The 18493-nt window shown below is 41.7% G+C and overlaps 1 protein-coding gene across 9 annotated transcripts; it reads left to right on the top strand.

The window, feature by feature from the left end:
• The first annotated feature begins 255 nt into the window (after positions 1–255).
• On the top strand, positions 256–14936 carry LOC113985693 (SERTA domain-containing protein 2-like). 9 transcript variants are annotated; one of them, XM_027716684.2, is made up of 3 exons: positions 256–345; positions 3190–3318; positions 11280–14936. In XM_027716684.2, exons 2-3 carry the CDS (start codon positions 3260–3262, stop codon positions 12133–12135), a joined length of 915 nt encoding a protein of 304 aa, XP_027572485.1. In that variant the 5' UTR covers positions 256–345; positions 3190–3259; the 3' UTR covers positions 12136–14936. The 9 variants fall into 9 exon arrangements, with proteins under 9 accessions (XP_027572485.1, XP_039234914.1, XP_027572490.1 ...); XM_039378980.1 differs by having other exon boundaries at positions 259–345; positions 2086–3318; XM_027716689.2 differs by having other exon boundaries at positions 299–345; positions 3190–3308.
• Positions 14937–18493: the final 3557 nt, after the last annotated feature.

Here is an 18493-nt window from a genome sequence, read left to right as displayed (position 1 = left end):
CCCCGCCCTCCGCGGCTCTCCGCGTGTTCTCATTGGACGGTGCCACGGGCCGAACCGTAGTCCCGCCTCCCGCTGCTCGCCGTCCAGTCAGAAAATGGTTGCCGGGCAGGTTGAATGGGCCGCCGACCAATGGGAGGGCGGCCAGCTGGCGGGCGCGGCGCACGCAGCCCCCCCCCCCCCTCCCCACCCCCCCAGCGCCGCGGGCGGAGGGAAGGGCGGAGCGGAGGCTGCCGGGGCCCGGCGGGGGTGGCGCTGCCTCCGCCTCCTCCCGCGCCGAGTCCCAGCCCCGCCGAAGGGAGGGAGCCCGGCCGGCTGCGAACGAACGGGGGGTTCCTCCGCTCCCAGGTGGGGCGCCGGGCACGGCCGGGGCGGGAGGGTGCGGGGCTGCGGGCAGGGGGAAGGCAGCGGGGGGACGAGCGGGCGGCCGAGGCGGGAGCCCTGACGGGGCGGGGGGGGGGCCCTGGCGGGGAGGGGGTCAGGGCGCGGGGGGACGGGGGGGACAGCGCAGAGGGAGAAGGGGACAGCGGGGACAGGTGGAGGGGTGTCGGGCCCCGGGGAGCCGCGCTGGGCGAGGAGGGCACGGCGGGACCGCGGTGCGGGCACTGCGGCCCCGGGGGAGCCGCGCCGGGCGCGGGGGGAGCGCCCCGAGCGCGGCCGGCGGTGGAAGTTGTTCGCGCAGTTATAATTAGCCCGGCCGGGGTCTGTGCGGGCCGGGAGGAGGAAGGGGGAGGAGTGTAACTTTTCGCAGCTCGGGAAGCCCAAGGTTGTCTCTGGTTACCGCTGCCCACGGCCGCGGGAGGGGCGGGGAGGGGGGGAGGACGGGCGGCCGCAGGAAGCACCGACGCTCCTTCCACAAAGGCCAAATGGTGGCAGGAGCCCGCGGGAGGGCGGCAGGAAAGGGCTTTCCCCTGGATCCCCAGCGTGTCCATCCCGGCACCCCCGATCGCTGCCGCTCGGTAGTTGCGACTTGTGTGTCTGCTGCAGTTACGTTTTTTAATAGCAGGTTTTTGTTTGGCTCAGTAAAACGTGTGTCAGTCCGGGCTGCGAGCAGGTGGATAGGACTGGGGGGGAATAAGCTCGGTCTCCTTTATGCGTTTTGTAGATTAATCTCGCTAGTAGATGCAGTTAATAATTTCTGCGCTAGTTAGGCCTGGAATTTTTCAAACTATGTTGGAACAGCTCGTTTCCAAAAACATAGGTAGTTTTCTGCTTTATTTTTGATGTGGCTAAAATTCTGTAGTTCAGGCATCTGACTGCAATGTGAAAAATACCATTAACATTGAAATGAACGGTATAATCTCAAAATTCTAAAGCGACCCCTAAACAGGTACTAGGAAGGGAAGACAGGGAAAAAAAATTCATCTACGAGAGATGTAATTCATAGTGATTTACAGCTACTGTGTGTCTTCTATAGTTGTTCTTTTTTGTCTAACAGATTGGAAAAACTAAACCTAATAACCTTACCTCTGTACTTCTTCCTGACACTCATCGCAGTCTGAAATCATACAGGGAAGAAGTCATAACCTCAACAGTTACTGTTGCAGGAGTCCTTTAAGTATATAATAAAGGAATTAAATTTGATAACTTCTTGACTTCAGCTCCTTCTAGCAAAAGATTGGACTTCTAAAATCCATCGAACAGTACTGCTTCGGGCTTTTTTTTTTTTTAAGCTAAGGTGCTAAAGTCTGAAACTTTTCAACATTTGAATCTGCTTATTAGCGTTTTTAGGATTCTTTAATGCTAAATGACTTCACATTCTAAAACATGTTCTTTTATATTCAGTGTATAGAAAATGCAGTGACTGCACACCTCTCCCTGTGACCTAACAAGTGCACTTTAATGAACCTCAATAGTGACCTTCTGATGTCCTGCTGTTTCAGAGCAAATAGGTTATGAATCTTCATTTGTCTCTTTGTTCGGGGCTTTTTTTAATTTACAAATAGCATGGATTTCTTTATAATGGGAAAGAAGTCAGCTTCGAGGAGGAGGAGGAGGAGGGAGATGTTAATGTGTTTGTTGCTGTGGGTTAGATTTGGCTTTCTTAGGTCACCGGCATTTTACTGCTGTTTTACTGCATCTTTACAGTTCCGAGGTTCTGTAAGCGGAGGAGCCCTTTGGTAGCATCAGGCTATGAGTTGCTATGTAAGATGAACTGTAGGCGTTTACTTGCCCATCTGTCTCAATGTAAGACTGCCTTTCACTATGTATTATTTTCAGATTTGTGAAATAATGTATGAACTCTTGATTTTCGATCGTGAAGGACTATGTTGACCTGGATAGTACTGATCCTTGCTCTTGTGGTACGTTTGTGAAGTGGTTTGCTGTAGATGGGGTCAGGTGTCTGTGTGTGTGTTGTGCACAAACAGGCATGTTAGGTCCAATCCTGGCTCTAGGCTGTTAGCCTATGTAAGGGCTTTAATTCTTGGAATTAGTAACTGTTTAATTCTTTAGGTGGAGGTGAGACCCCAAGAGCATGGATCATGCGATTCCCTCCACATCTCCTAGCCTAGTCCATAGTTTGCTGTCACTTCAGCCCTTTCACATTTCCCAGAATTTCCAACGCCTTGAGCTAATCCATGATTTAATCCATGTGGTCTCTAGCCAAACTGCAGATGTTGCTTTATCAGGGTTTTGATGGAAATGATGCCACACTGAATATTAGATGCAATCATAGGATACCTTGCCAGCTATCTTCTCATACTGGTTTTGTTTATGCTGAAAATGAGGAAAGTTAGGGAATTTAATAAAAATCTAACTGCTTTTGCAGCCTGTAAGTGTTAGGGGGTAATTCTGAAATGTAGTTCTTCACAGTGCATGGTGTTATCTCCTGATTATCTGAGTCTGGAGATGATTGCAAATGTAAATTGGTGTTCAGTAACCTGAGGAAATATCAGTGCAAGATTTTATCCTAAAGCCTAACACTTAGAGGATCAACATTCTGTAGTACTCATTTATGAAAGATAATTTCCACATTACATGTGTTTATAGGTGAAACTGTTAGGTTCCTCTTATTTCAGTGTATTCATGAACTTCAGTTTTTCTTGTTCACGTTTATATGTTTTAATAGGATTTAGCACAAATCATTTAAAAAGTTGTATTGAATTGTGTGCTCAGTGCTTCTTGTTTAAAAAAATAAAACCACCACACAGTAGTGAAACGCTCTGGTTTTGTTTTCTTTTTCCTCTTAAGTCACATCATCCTACCTCGGTGGATGGCTTGGCCTCTTGGGTAGTTCAAGACTCTTGGATGACCACGCTTTATGCAAAATCCAGAATCTTCCTGCCTGGACTCCTTTCCGTTTTCTGAGGGTAACTACTTGTATGTTTTTATGAAATTGTATCTTATGTGCATAGAGCACGTTCTGATAATTGGCTGCAGATGTTGTTTGTGGGTTAGAATGGTAAACTGAAAAATATCTTTTAAAAAAAGGGTATAGAATATAAAATGAAGTGCTTAGACTTAGTGAATCATATAAGCTCTCTGGTTTGAGTGTTCTGAATTTGCATTACTGCTTTTTTCTTTTTCCATTATAATGAGGAATTATTATAATTCAGCAAAGCATACTGCCATAAGATCACATTTTTCTTGGAAATTTGTTAACTAAGGCCTCAGTCTCCCAGTGAGATCCACTGTTCAGCTGCTAAAATTGTGTTACGATCGTGTCTTGTGAGAAGGCAGCACTTTGGATGCTGATGTAAAGTTGTGTGTTACGAGAGGAAGTTCAAAGTGATGTCTGAAAATTATGTACCTAAATACCCCATACAGACAGCTAGAGTAAAGGCATGGTCCTCTATCAGGAAAAGAGCCTTTTTTTCTTGGTTGCTTTTACTGTTAATTGTCCATTTTTTCTGGTATAGTATGGGGATGCCAATTTTTATAGTTAATAAGGTTTGACTTCCTTTATTAGTGGGTCTTTTAGATCACTGTAACCCTAAAATATATGTCAGTATTACATAGGTGAATGCATCCAGTATCTCTATATTTGAAGTAAAGAAATACTGTAAACAAAACAGACTGAGAACTGTTCAGTTGACTAGAACAGTTGAAGAGGTATGTCATCACACTTGCAGTTCTAATGATCCTTTACCTTTCCAGTGGGATGCTTTGGTGGAATGGTGGTGATTCAGTTCTCGTTGCTTCCTCTGTGATTCCTTTATGTTCTCACTTAATTACAGTTTAGTTTTGCTGTGGGAGATTCTAGGTTTGGTAAGTGTTGATCACGTATTAGCTTTTGCCAATGACTATTGCTCCTTAGTTTAAATGATTCCAGGCTCTTCTTCCTCTAAAAAAAAAAGAAATCCACCCAGAATCCCTGGGAAAAAAAGTCTGCTAAACACACAAATGTACACCTGTGACCTTTATTTGTAGATGTGGAACGAGATGCGCAAGTGACAGGGAAGAGTGACAGTGATTTTAGTTTGTTTTCTTTTAAGGATGGAAGTTTCTCTACGCAACACTGGTACTCCCTCAGCAGCTCTCTCTCAGCCTCCAGTGTTAGATATCAGCTGCTGAGAATATGGTTCATCTACTGTTGCAAACAGCCTGGATCCACTTGTTTTAGCGTGGAAAGTACACATCCTAACAGAGGAGTTCCTTCTCCAGAGGAAACTTCTATACTCTGAAACTTAGTTGCCACAGTTTGTAAAGCAAAGCTCTTACCAGTGCTTTATGTAATAAAATGGGAGTAAGGAACTTAGGAAGATGTCCTTAAGTGCAGGAATTTTCCAGATCCCATTAGACATAACAAACAGATTGTGCGGTTTCAAACAGATTGTGGGTTTCAAACCAACTTTGAAATCAAGGTAAAACTTACTCCAAAGTGCTTCATAAACCTAATTTCAGCTCCTAAAATAGTTGTGTATGATACAGGTTTATTCTCTACTTCCACAAATAGTGAGTGACACTGGGAACGTTATGAATTACAAATTAATTCTGTGCTAAACTCGATCTTCTTCTCATTCCTTTCCTATACTTAATGAATGTTATTCAGCCTACTCTTATTTTCAAAATGTGGGGAAAATCCTTAGGTGTGGGGGTTTTTCTGTTTTGTTTTCAGGGTTGGTGTGTGTTTGGTTGGTTTTGGGTTTGTATATTGGTTTTGTTGGGATTTCTTAAGTCTGAACAGTAGCATATCTTGGTTCTGTGTTTCAGTTGCTTTGCTGGTAGCAGACACCGGGTGTATTATAGGTCAGGATTTGTTGATCAAGAAGTTGACATTAATTCTCCTCTCTTTGAGCAGCTATTTTCTGTTAATTTCTAACTCCTGTGAAGAAGTTGTTGCATAGGAGTTTTGGTATGGGAGTAAGCTGGTAGGACTGCACTCCTCCCTGTATGCACACTTTTAGTCACTTGTGCCTTCTCCAGCAGTTACTCATCCTGGTAAACTGGGGCAGGGCTGAGGGGGGTGGGGAGGCAGTGGACTTGAATACATTTTCATGTGTTTGAAAGTTATCTCCAGGTCCAAATTACTTTTTAGTTTGGGTGTTTTCTAAGGTGTTTAAATCCTCCTTCCCTCACTTCCTCTGAATTTTTGCTGGCAGCCAAGATGTGATGTTGTGGGGACCTCCAGCACTTGCTGAGGACACCAGATCAGATGCACTGTTCTGTGTGGTCTGACAGCTTACTGTGTTACGTAAGTCATGTTCAAGTGATCAGTGCTAAGTCCGGATGGGAGGAAGGGATTTGTGCTCTGTCTGTTCACTGTACCTTCAGCCTTCCCATTTTCTTGTGCAGCTGGATATTCGTGGATATACGTGGATAAATATGGTATACGAGTCAATAGCCAGTCCGCCACTTAATTAAAATTATTCACGAAGTTGCATTGCCTAAGCTGTGTGTCAGGTAGGGGAAGGGTTATCATTAAAAACAGTATGCAACATACATCAAATAATTCTGGGAAGTAACTGTAACTGTTGGGATGTTTGTCTTCCTTTGCACTTCCTGCAGATAGATGTGTGCTTGTGAGATGTGTCCGTGGAAGAGAGGGGAGAGCAGGACGTCAGGTTATCAGCCAGCCTGGGTCAGCCACCAACACAAGTCTACAATCCAGAGACAATTCTGCCTGGGTTTACTGTTACGTGGCTTCTACAGTTATGAGACAAAGGAGACTTTGAAAGGGAATTGACCAAATTACAGTAGCAAGGAGTCTCTAATTTTGATTTTAATACGTAAGTTGCATTACTAAAAACTGGACAGGCAGCTTTCACCCATGAGGTTCTTACATCTCTGCAGAGCTGGTATTTCTGTCCCACAAGAAAAAGTAATATTTCACTTTGAGACAGTCTTGGGCTGAAAAATGAAACAGTGTGGGTGCATGGAAAGGGTCAAGCAAGTCTGAATTTAGTAATGTTCTAAAAAGAAAAGCCAGAAGGGACCACTATCAATTAAATTATTTTTATCTGTGTGGTGAAGGTCAGGTACTTCATTGAAGATCTTGCTATTTGAACATATTATTTAATGGTACAGTAATAACTCCTCTGTAGTTGACTACAGTGCTTGTTTTGTGCATGAAAAGTTCATGTTCACACAATACTGACCATGGCAGTCATGTTTGATATGCTCATTATTTTTGAAGCTTTTCTCTGCTGAAAATTTAAGCTGTGTGAGGTTCTGGGTTCTAAACATTGTTTAACTTGCTCTTCAGTTCTTCCTCATCTTCCAAAAAAGTTTTTAAGTAGTAGTTTGTTCAGATAGAAGTAATTGAAGGTTTTCACGTTTCATTATTCCTCGAGACTGTTTCCAGCTGTACTTCCCAACCACGTGCCAGTGGCAGCTGTGCTGCACTATCGGACCCTGTGACAGATGGAGCTGAAATGGTGGCACGAGCCCTGTATTGTCCACGGCACGTCGCAATGTGAATTTTTCTTGGTAGCCTGGAATGTTTCTTCTGAGAAGCTGCACCCTGGCCAGGCCTGTTTGTTTGGTATTCTGTGTGGATTTGCCAACCAGGGACGTGCCTCTTCCCTCCCAAGTTTTTTCAAACCCCGGTGTGGTGTAGGATTACAGTGCCTGGATGCTTCTTCCCATCTTAGCAGGGAGGAGTTTCTATGAAATGTCCTCCATGGAGGACTGGAAGAAACTGAGGAATATGCTGTCAGGGGCAGAATTTCTATGTACAGGACTCCATTGTAGTTCAGTGATGTGAATAGACAGTGTGGTACTCCTAAATATTGAGTTCACTCTGCTTCCTTTTCTCTGTGTCTGCAAGGTAATTTTAATTAAAAAAGCATTCTGCCATAAATGGCCTGTGGCTCAGTTTGCATTACTATAATCAGAGAAGATGAGAAAATTCCAGAAAAAAAGTTATTGAGATGTGTTGTTCCTCATTGTTCCTGTTTTTTTTTCACGACAAAAGATTCTAAAATAGATAATCTGAACTCAAAAGAAAATTTGGTTGTGGAACTTTTTCAGGCTTCAAGAAAAGGGTGACTTACAGCTTGCTGCTTTTATAATTGAACAGCAATGTACAGACCTCACATTTGAAGTTGGCATAAACTTTTAATTTTTGTTCAGTTTATTTACTTACAAATTACAGAGTTATCAGATTGGCACATTCCAAAATCCTGTTACTTGATCCATTTTTTCTTTTGAGATCAGAGTAGGTTCCAGGAATTGGGCTGGAGTAAGGAAGAGTGCAGTTTCTAGAGACTCTTTGTACTTTGGTGTGCCCAGATTGTGCTCCTGTGAACTGGCTGTGCTGTTGTGTCAGCTGATGGAAGGGCTGACACTGTGCAGCAGCCGCTCGTGCTCTGGGCATGGCAGTGTAGGGTTGTGTGTGTTTGCTCTCCTTACTGCCCAAAATTGAGGTGGGGTGAGCATTGCATAACTAAATAATGTGATCAGCATCTTCTGTTGCAAAGTAATGCTGTCAAAGAGAGCATTTGAGAGCGTGAATTTTGGGTTTGGGATGTGATGTCTACACAGTGCTAGAAAAGGACAAGCTGCTTAAAAAATACGGAGTAGTTTGTTAAGGATCTGACCCTGTCAGAAATCCTTGTGTTAGAAAGTAAAGCAAAAGGCCTGATAAAATGTAGATTAGCTGGTAACAAAGGGGCTTTGTGTCTTTTGTAGGTCAGCAGCTGAGTGTGTTTGACAAGAACTGAAATTTAATGTCTCCTGTAGCAACGATGGCACTAGTAATTTTTAAATCCACTGTACCAATGGTACTCTGGTTTTTATTAGCCTTTTCCAAATTTTTGTGCAGCCTTTGAAGTCATTTAGCTCCTGGAGGGAGAGTTAGGGATCCTTGCAATTAGGAAAAAATCATGTTAAACAGACAGAAATTTTATACATAAGGTAGTGTCATGTTTGTGTATTTTAAAAAAACATCTTTGACATCTAGAGAGTGGGGAGTATGTTAAGTACTTTTTCTGAAGTTGGAGCAAATTATGCTTCTTGCACTTCATTTTTCTAGTCGAGTGCTGTCAAGCTCAAGCATTGTTACATATTTCTAGAATGCTCTGGGACAAATTTTATGAAGGAAATTTGAGCAATGAAAAGAAGGGTGTCTGCCTATATGAGCATGAAGTATTTAGTCTAACTAGGCTACTGTTTGAATTGAAAAGTCAAACATGTCATTTTAAGTTGTTTTTGTGAAATTATACATCATTGCATATGCTAGTTTGCTTGCTCTTTAAGCTTGCTTGCAGAATTTAAATACTAGCACGTTTTTGAGATGTAAGAAATTAACATTATTTGTATAATTCAAATAGATAAGAATAATATGTCCTGTGTGTCTAACAAAGCATAAATATATATTTTTTAAAAATATTAAAAGCAGTAAATTATCAAATCCAAGCATTCTGAATGTATGAAATATCAGAATTACTGTTTCCTATATGGTTGTAATTTCATTCCCTTATGAGTGTGAATTTTGGTTTGCTTTAATTAATGGAAAGGGAAAAAAAATAAAAAATAAAACCACCTAGTATGCAGTGTATGTGAACAATGGTACTTAGTGAATAAATAGCCATCTTATAGTAATATTATGAGGTAGTGCTTTAGGTAGTGCCCAACATTTAAATGCTACTTAAAATGGAGAGTTAACAATTTTATTGTGAGTTTTCTATGATTTACAGGCACTGATTCTTTCATGATGAAGGTTGGCATATTTAGCAACAGTTTACTTGTCCTGCATAATCGTGACTTTCCATAGATTGTGTCAAAAATTATCAGTTACTGACAGTGTTGTCAGTAGTTTGAGGATGCCTGACACACACTGCTTCCCCAGAATACTTTGTTATTATATTTCGTGCCTGAATTTTATATCCAGATTTCTTCTGATTTTGTTTGTCATGGAGTGCTTAGTACTGGCTGGTTCTGTCTGCTCTAAATGGGGTGCTGGAATGAGGGAGCGATACGTGATCAGTGTGGGAAGATGACCTGGGTGAACAGGCACACCACATCCAGACACCTTCTGGTTTTTAAAGATATTCAGCTGGTGCTGTGGCAGTTTGGAAGTCTGGTTTTTTTTCTGAAGTTTTCTGCTAAAGTTTAAAAGCCCAGCACTGGTAAAATTACGAGTAATTAAAGGTGAGGTTTTGTTGTTTCTGTTTCAAGAGTGTTGGTATTAGTGAACTTAAAATAGGCCAAACTACTCCCTGTTAAATAGAAATGCATTCTCAAGAAAAGTTGAATTTCATCCAGGTACGTCCCTTAAAAAAAAAAAAAAGAAGTGTACAATTTAGAAGTCTCAAACCTAAACTCCTGTGGCAGCTGTCTGATTTCTCTTATGTCTTACTGAGGAGGAGGCACTGCTTGCTTGCTTTTCTGTTCCTCCAGAGGAGCTGAGTTCTCCAACAGCCTTGTCGAGGCAGATGGATGCAACCACAGAGCCCTGCAGTGCTTCCTGCAAATCTGGAGAAATCCTGAAAGTAAAGGAGGCTTTATCCTGCTGCCTTCTCCTTGTCCCCAAAAGTCTAGCAACAGGCTAGCAGCTGGCAGCTGCGGCCATCAGCTGAGCTGTTGCTGGCAGTAGCCAGTGCTCACATGAAAAGGAAGTTGGGAGGCCCTCGGCAGCATGCGGGGTCTGGATCATTGTGTATGAAGGATCTGCCCTTAATCTGCCACTGGGTGTCTAATTTATGATTGCTTAATTTTTTTTAATTGTTTGGCAGCGAGGTGTCAGCATTGTGTGTAACCAAGATTTTACCAGTGTTTCCTGTGCACAGTATACGTCTTTTTCTGTGTTCTATACAAGTCATTGCACAGTGCTTGTTGTCCCTAATGAAACACTTTAGATTTGGAATGGTAATTGCAAAGTACACAAGCAGATATTTGTTTGGATTGCCTGTATTTTAAGGGGGGGTGAGTGTACAGTTTTTTGTACCACAATGTTCTAGACCCACCGTATTTCAATGCAAGAGCACACAAGGCAGACTGAAAGCAACTAAGCTCTATTTCTTTTCTTCAGTTTGCCAAAATTGGTTACTTTAAAAATGCCATTTGATAGCTTCCTCCCTAATGTCCTTAGTGTGAAGTCAGTAGCAGGTTGTGAACCAGCAGCCGTGAGCGCTGATTGTCGCTCTGTGAGCTCAGTGGCCCAGCCAGATTCCTCACAGCATTTAGCCAAACTACTCAGCTATGGCATGGATATAAGGATCCCATGGGAGGCCCTGCTATTGGTCTTGCTGGGTGGTTCAACTATAGTCAAACAACTTAAAGTCACCAAAGAAAAAGAAGACAAATTAGTTCTATGGAGAGTTCTCAGAGACACCAAGCAAGACATCACAAATACCTTCATGACATAAAAATGGGTGTTGAAAACCAGCTTTGAAATATTAACTACTATACCTAGGAACAAATGTTAAAATGAAAATGGTGAAATATTCTGTATAGTTGTTATGATGTGTAGTGTAAGCATCTATTTTATTTCACATAGACATTCAGATATTTCTCATTTATGAATTTTTGTACACTATATAAGTTAAATGGATAGAAGGCCAAAAAGCTCACCTATTAAAGATTTTAAATAATTAAATTCATATTCTCATAGTGGAGTTAAAAGTAAACCTTAAACACAAAACTTAGAGGTATATAGCTTTTTAAAAAAAGAATTACTCTACTTCTTCCATATTTTCAGTTTAAAAAGAAAAAGTTGCTCTGAAACAATACAGCTGGAAAGTGCATCTTTTCAATGGAAGTAGTATTGAGTAGGATTTCGTTCTGTCTCTTGATGTTGTATAACATCAGAGTCTTAAGTTAACCAATACAGGGTTTTCAGAATTGTCTGTAGAGGTGATAATCTTGCCCAAGGTTAATTCACAGTTTCTCTCTTCCAGGTTCATGTTGGGGAGAGGTCTAAAGCGCAAGCTGAGTGACTATGAGGAGAACATGGCTGGTCTCTCGAGTGCCTTTGATTCCAGTCGAAGTCTGCCATATCCACTTAAGAGGCAGTTGGTGCTCAACATGTGCCTCACCAAGTTACAGACGTACAAAATGCTGGTGGAACCAAACTTGCACCGCTCTGTCCTCATCGCCAACACCGTGCGGCAAATTCAAGAGGAAATGAGACAAGAGAGTAACCAGCAGCCAGTTAACATCTGCCCTGGCATTACTCCTAGTTCTCACAGCTACCCAGGGATGGAGTCATCTGGGATTTCTCTTCAGTTGCCTTCAGGTATTAGTCAGCAAGAGTCCAGCTGTTGCGACTTGCGGTCTGTAGAAGACCCGATTGAAAACAGCCTGCTGATAGTTTCAGATGATGACATGTCGTCTGCCATTTCATCTATTCTGAAGGATTTAGACTTTGTAGAAGATATAAGCCCTCCTACTTGTCTGGTTCCTTCTGGAGATGACCAGCCAAAGTTTCCAGAGAATACTGGTCTGAAACTAGAAGATGATAGGCAGGATTTGAAGGGAGCTGAATGTGTGTTTGGTTCCTTTGAGATTTCAAATTCAACTAGTTACTTGAAGGATTTGGCAATAGATGACATTTTCGAAGATATTGACACTTCAATGTATGATTCAGACTTCTGTTGCCCTCCACTAATGCCACCCAGATCACCATCTCTTGCTACAGAAGAACCATTGAAAACCTTTCCATCTTGTAATTCTTCTTCAGCAAGCAACATTCAGATATGTAGAACAGATCTCAGTGAGCTGGACCACATCATGGAAATTCTCGTTGGATCCTGATACTTGTTTTACCCAAAGATACTTTTTACCTGCCACTTTCATTTGGTTTCAGGATAAAAGCCACTGGAAAAGTTGTAAAGAATTCTTTAAGACAAAAACTACATAACAATTTGTCTGTTGTAGGATTTTCTAAATAATTCCAAAACTTAAAAACCAAAAAAGTGGCAGATTTTTTTAAAAAAAGAAATATTTATTTATCAGAACTGTGCAATCATCATTTTCCTTCCAGGGTGTATGTGGAACAATAGGCACATACCCTCATCACCCCTCATGCCTCTTTCAATAAACTTTTTTATGTGCAATTTTTAATTTGACAGAAGAATTTACATGCAAAGCAAATTTCATATGAGATGATCTTTTACAAAGCCTCCACTTTATTTTTAATATCAGAGTCTATGCCAAGTTGGCATCCGTCAAGTTGCAGAGTTAGATCGTGTGGATTGCAGACACATTACTAGAGATGGGTATATTTTAAAAATGAGACACGCTTTGCTTTCTTTTGGTCAGAAAAGCAGATCAAGATACTTACCAACAAAGTCTCTTGCATTTTCTAAAGCATTCAGAACTATTTATTTTTGTAAATTTTATAGTCTTTCTACATTTTACTACGTTATTTCATCATAGTTCAAATATAATGGACTTCTAGTTGGATGTGTTTAGCACTACCTCTGAGCTGAAATGCTTTAACTCTTTCCAGTGCTTCATCTAAGACTGCAGATCTTTTTGTTTCTTTTTTTTTTTTTTTTTCTGGGGGAAAGTACTTCTAACTCATTAAGCTGATCCTTTGACAGTGACCTAGCTGATTTGTGAAATCAAGGGTATTCAATGTTTAAAAACTTTTAAGTATTTACAAATGTAATTTATATGTAGATTGTGCAATTTAACATTTTTCTGTCAGTATTATGTGCTTAGATTTTGAATAATCTTGGCGTTCTTTAAATTAAAACTTACTATGTACAGGTAGCTTTTTATTCTGTTTTGGAAAACACTGTCCTCCAACCCTGCTTTCACTACAATGTTTTAAGATGATTTTTATGTGCAATATTATTTAAAAAGATACACATTTGTATACCTGGCATTGCGGGAAGGAACGCTTCAAACTTAAAAAACCTCTAGCACCTTTGGAGGATACTCAGAGAGTCAACCATTTCCGTGTCCTTTAAGAAACAAAGCTGAGAACACTTGTTGCGACACGAGTGCTCACTGCTCCGAGTGCTCCTGGAACACCCGTGGGTGAGTCAGTGCCGATGACTCAGTCCTGCCGTGCAGCTGCGTCCGGGAGAGCTCCGGGTCTGACCACAGGGATGCGGCGCCGGGGCCACCTGGGCCTTGGAACCATCGTGCTGCTGCCCCAGACCGTGCTGGGGAAGGAGGGGCACGTGTGGCAGGTGTGTGAATAAGGATATATAAACACACTCATTAGCTGAAGACGAGATTTGCAGTGAGAACTGTTTTTCCATAAGACAGTTTGGATACTGTGTCTCAGCCTGAACTGAGGTCTATGTCCATCCCTGCTACTGTCTTCTGAATTACACACTTGCACATTACTTTTTGGTTTGTTTTTTTGTTTTTTTTTTTTCTCTCTTTGGTTTTTTTTAATGATAAAACTTTTACTTTGTTCTTGAAAGCTGCAGCACCTGTCTTGAAAATTTGCAGTTGTAAAAGCTTTGCTTTGGTTTGTTTGTATTTTTGGGGTTTTTGTTGTTCTGCTGAGACTTTTCACGAACTGAGCATCGGCAGAGGAAAAAAAATGTTGCCTCTATGTTGCATCTCACAGAAGTTGAAATCCTGGCCCTACTGAAGGGGCCAGGGTGTCACCTGGTATTTCTAGTCTTAACTGATGCTGTGGCACACCTACCTTTTGCAAAGATCTCCATTTTTTACTGTGACTCTCTTGGTTAACAGTTAGCTGCCGATATAATTTGGTATCCCAAGCCAGTGGAGAACCATTTCAGGTCACATCCTTTGCAGCCATCTGGGTTGTTTAGCAACCGAAGGGTATAAATGTATTTATATGCATATATTGTATTGATTCTAATATAAAACTTCTGATCTAAAGTATTTTGAATTGCTGGATAAAGGGATTTGTTTGAAGAGTGTATAAATAGTTCTTGAAGAGGTACAGCTTCAGAATGTACACAGATTGTGCATTGTGTATAGACTACTCTGGCTTTTCCTCAGCCTCTTACTTTTGTATTAAAAATATGACTGAATAAATCCTTGAAATATTAAGGGCCTTCTGCACTGTGATGAAACAGAGTTGTGGTTAAAAAAGTCTTTAAATTCAGTGATGAGGGATAAAATAAAAAGACTGCATCTAATTTCTTTTTGCATTTAAAAATATGGAGTGTTACTATGCAGTAAAGATATTTTGGTATGAAAATCGTGTCATGTAGCAAATAGTGAACACTTAATAAATCCACTTACCTTGCAGCACCTACTGAAACAGAACAGAAGAAAACTCACTTTTCAACATTTACATACTAAAGATTTTTGTATACTGCAGAGAAAGATTAAATTGTTGGTAGATGTTTTATCAACAATTCAAAATGCAATTTTTGTTCAAGTCCTTGCTACAAAGCTCTGTTTCTAATTGGTTGCTTGTGTCACAGTGCCAAGACCATGAGCTGGTGTGTAATGCAGTTCGGTTATGTATGGAATTATGTGCAAAGGGAAGTTTAATTTTTAAATATGCACAAACTAATTTTAAAATCCTTCCATGTAAAATGAAGTTAGAGGCTAGTTGTGGTGGACCTATTTATTGTATGTTTGGAAATAAAAGCCACAGTTTTGCAGTTTAACCGTTTATATTTTGAAGACTTTGGTACTTGACTGTTTTAAAAACAAAACAAATGTTGCACCTTGCTACCTTTTCTTTGGTCTCCCAGTCAAACAATGTAACATTTTCCCTAGGGTTTTCTATCTTTTTTGCCTCTCCCTGCCCTTTCTCCCCAGAAATTCTAAACCTCTATGGAAATCACAGGCACCATAACAGGGTTCTCCTTGAGGTTTCTACATAACCTGAAGGATAAGGATTCCCTTAGGGAAGCATCACAGCTTAAGCTGGGTGCCTCCAAAGGTGAAGCCTGAACACTGAAATTCCTGGGCAGTTATACCTATACAATAATAATGATTCAAACCAATGATAATATTGAGGTCTGGGGTCTTCATGCTTTTTACTGATTTGGTGGGTTTTGGTGTTTCAGTGCTAAGTGGCCCTTGTCTTGCACAGCATCGCACCCTCCCGGACTGGTTTGCCCAAGTCTGTAGTTTGGAATTTGTCATGTTCTAATAACATTGTTACAGTAGGCTTTGTGTACTTTAGCTATTAATATTTAAGTCCTGCTTTGTCTGCTCTGGCTGTTATTAGCTCTGAGTTTTGACTAACTCCTTCACCATCGTGTCCTCTTTGTGCGTCCCCACCAAACAAGGGATGGCCCACAGAGTGTTTTTATGATCAATGGAGCGGGAGGGGGGATTCTGTTGGGAGCAGATGACATGTTTTTAGCACTTAGCTGTCCCCTGGGCTTTGTCTCCACTGCCCTGTGTAGTCTTCCCAGCCCCTGCAGTTCTTAGTGTCCCCTGAGGGGTTGCCAAGCTTGAAAGCAAGTGTCAGATACCAGTGTCCTTGATGCACATACTGTTGACACTTAAGCCTTGTGTGCTTGTCAGGCTGGGACAAAAACCCTGCCACTCTGGGCTAGTGAAAGGCTGCGTGTACAAATTAAATCAGCAGCTCCAGGTTTAAAGGTTTCCATCTCCTTCCTGTTGTGGAGCTCTACAATGAGATCCTGACTCTTCTGCAATGAATGTCAAGGTTTAAACTGAGGCAGAATCCCAGTTTTCCCTCATTTTTAAGGGTTTAAATTGAGAGGAACCTATTAATGTGCCACTGTAAGAGTTACGTGAAGGAGGACCTTCCATTTTAAGGGGTAAAAATGTTCATATATGCATTGAGGCATAACAGAGCACTCTCCAGCAACCTGGTCAAGTGGAAAGTGTCCCTGCCCATGGCTCAAAAGCCCCATCCAACCTGGTTATGAACGATCTCATCATTTGATTAATGGGACTGCACTGGCTGCTGCTTACAGACCAGGAATTCTTCCTGCCTTTTGTCCTGGAGCCTGCTGACCAGAGGGTGAAAAACAGGTCTAGAAGGAACTTCACAGAACCCTGGTTTTGTGACCACCATGCCATTGTGACTGTCTCGTTACTGAGGAAGGCACTGCAGATGCTGCAGCACAGAGCTGAGCTTGTGCCAGTGGCAGCAGAAAACGCTGCCTTATGAGGGGGTGCTGCAGCTCAGCCTTTTAGGAAAATGTTCCTGAAGTATTGCTTTTGGGTCAAGCTGAGATTCTTTAAAGGTAGTGTAGGGTTTCATACGCTTATATAGATTTTAGCCGTGCTGAAAAATCTGAGCTTAAAACTGCAGAGCAGCTCAGCTCAGTGCAAAGCTGCTTCAAACACAACTGCCTGGGGACATGTTGGTGCTACCCGGAGTGCTCTGTCCAGCTCTGTGTTCTGTGTGCAGGAAGAGACACTTAAAAAAGACTAATTTCCCAGCTCAAGCAAGAGTAAAACACACAAAAATAGCCTATCTGTTAGTTCTGCGAGGAAGATGAGTTGCAATTTTGAGTTATTAAAAACCAATATTAGAAGTGAAGAATTAAGCTATCTGAAGTCACAGAATTGTGTCTGTAGAAGTGTGTGTTATTAAAGCAGATGTTCAGGGAAGCTGGAAGATTTCTGGCATTTCAGGGTTTGCCCAGCATTCACAGCTCGCCTGAATTGAAAAAGAAAAGAATGTTGCAACTTCATTCCATACATTTTTCCTCTCATTAGGACCCCGCTTATCCCAGCAGAGCACTAAGCTACAGTTGCACTGGCTGTGCTCTGGCACCCAGACTGTGCCATGGGATGGCAATTTTGGAGGTTCTCACCCGTTTTTCAGGAGAAGAAGCAGAAACTTCTGGATGTGACTGCAGTGAGCCTGCTGCATCAGCTGCCTGCATTGCTGCTTCTCTTTAAATCTTCCAGAGTGGATCTGGAAAGTTAAACTCATATCCACAAAGAAGTTTGGGGGTTAACAATTAATTTGAATGCAGCTCATTTTTAGCCAAATTCCCTCTACTGTCTTAACTGGAGTAGGAGTACTCCAGGAAGTCCCATTTTTTAAACTATGAAAACTGATCTTTTTAGATGAATCTGCATTTTGAAAAAAACTGTTAAGCTTTTACAAGATTTCTTTTGTTTGTTTTTCATTCCATCTTCTCTATATGCAACCAATGGTGTACTTAATGGTATACTTAGAAACCATCCTGGGGTCTGAATCTCTCCTCCTTTTTTATCTCTTTTTATTGTTAATTAAATTCCACATTTTTGAACATGCATTGAAAAATTTTCAGTCTTTCACAATTAAGTTGGTTTTTTGGGTTTTTTTTGCAAAGCTGTTTACAGCATTCCTTCCACAAAGGAAGCATTTCAGTAATTACATCACTGATTGGAACTTTGTAAAACTTTGTTCTATGGGTATATTTCCCTCTAATCTCAGCAGAGGAGAAAGGCATTCCTGTCTAACCCTGCTGCCCAAAACTCTTGGCTTGCTCTTGTTTTCACCTTTTCAAAATCCTAAGCAAATGTCAGAAATCTGTGGTATTTGCTTTCCGCAAACACAGAGTACAGTAACATGTCTAGTTCATCAAAACTCAGGATTTCACAGCTGAGAGCTCACAACTAAGATGAGAAATGATGAAATTCATAGCTTAAAATGTACTAAGGCACAAAGTTTTATTTCCTCCGTGCACCATTTTCACAGCACAGGCCCCTGGTGCCTCTGGGTGCAGCCGTGCATTCCGGGAGCAGGCCCACGGCTGTTGCTGGCACGTTCTGCCGGGTGCTGGGGATGGCAGGAACAAGGAAATGACTAAAGGAAATCAACAGCCACTATTTGTGCAAAACACGCCAGAGGGGTTTCCGGCACCCCTTGTTTCCCAGGATAACCACAGAAGGCAAGGCTGCTGTTTACTACGCAGTGTGCCTGATAGTGGTTGGCTACACTTTGGTTTGTGAAAGTGATCTCTTGTCACTTGAGAGAGTCCAGTTTTCTCTTTGTGGGTACCGCCAAACACACAGATCGTGTCCAGGTTCTGATGAGGGCTGGGGGGCTGCCAGGACTCCACAGCCATGAAGCAGAATTGAATTATTTTGTAATTTCAATTTTGCTGCTCTTTTCTCTAGAAGAGGTGAACTCATTAATCTCAGGCTAGAAACAGGAGTTGAGGTCTCTCAGTTCTCTTATGCAGCAGTTAGGGCTCAGGTGGCTCAAAGCATCTGCCCAAAAGAGAAGGACCTTGAAAGG

The sequence above is a fragment of the Pipra filicauda genome, unplaced genomic scaffold (assembly GCF_003945595.2).
Source record: "Pipra filicauda isolate LSUMZ 115617 unplaced genomic scaffold, ASM394559v2 scaffold151_size3305965_pilon, whole genome shotgun sequence".
Classification (NCBI taxonomy): Eukaryota; Metazoa; Chordata; class Aves; order Passeriformes; family Pipridae; genus Pipra; species Pipra filicauda.
The sequence above is the reverse complement of the archived record's forward strand: the minus strand, read 5'-3'. Positions and strand labels throughout refer to the sequence as shown.

Bases quoted from the DNA above. Each gene is read 5' to 3' on its own strand.
- LOC113985693 (XM_027716684.2), top strand. From the start codon at position 3,260: ATGCAAAATCCAGAATCTTCCTGCCTGGACTCCTTTCCGTTTTCTGAG. The intron at 3,319-11,279 runs GTATGTTTTTAT...TCTCTCTTCCAG, and splicing joins TTTTCTGAGGGTAACTACTT to GTTCATGTTGGGGAGAGGTC.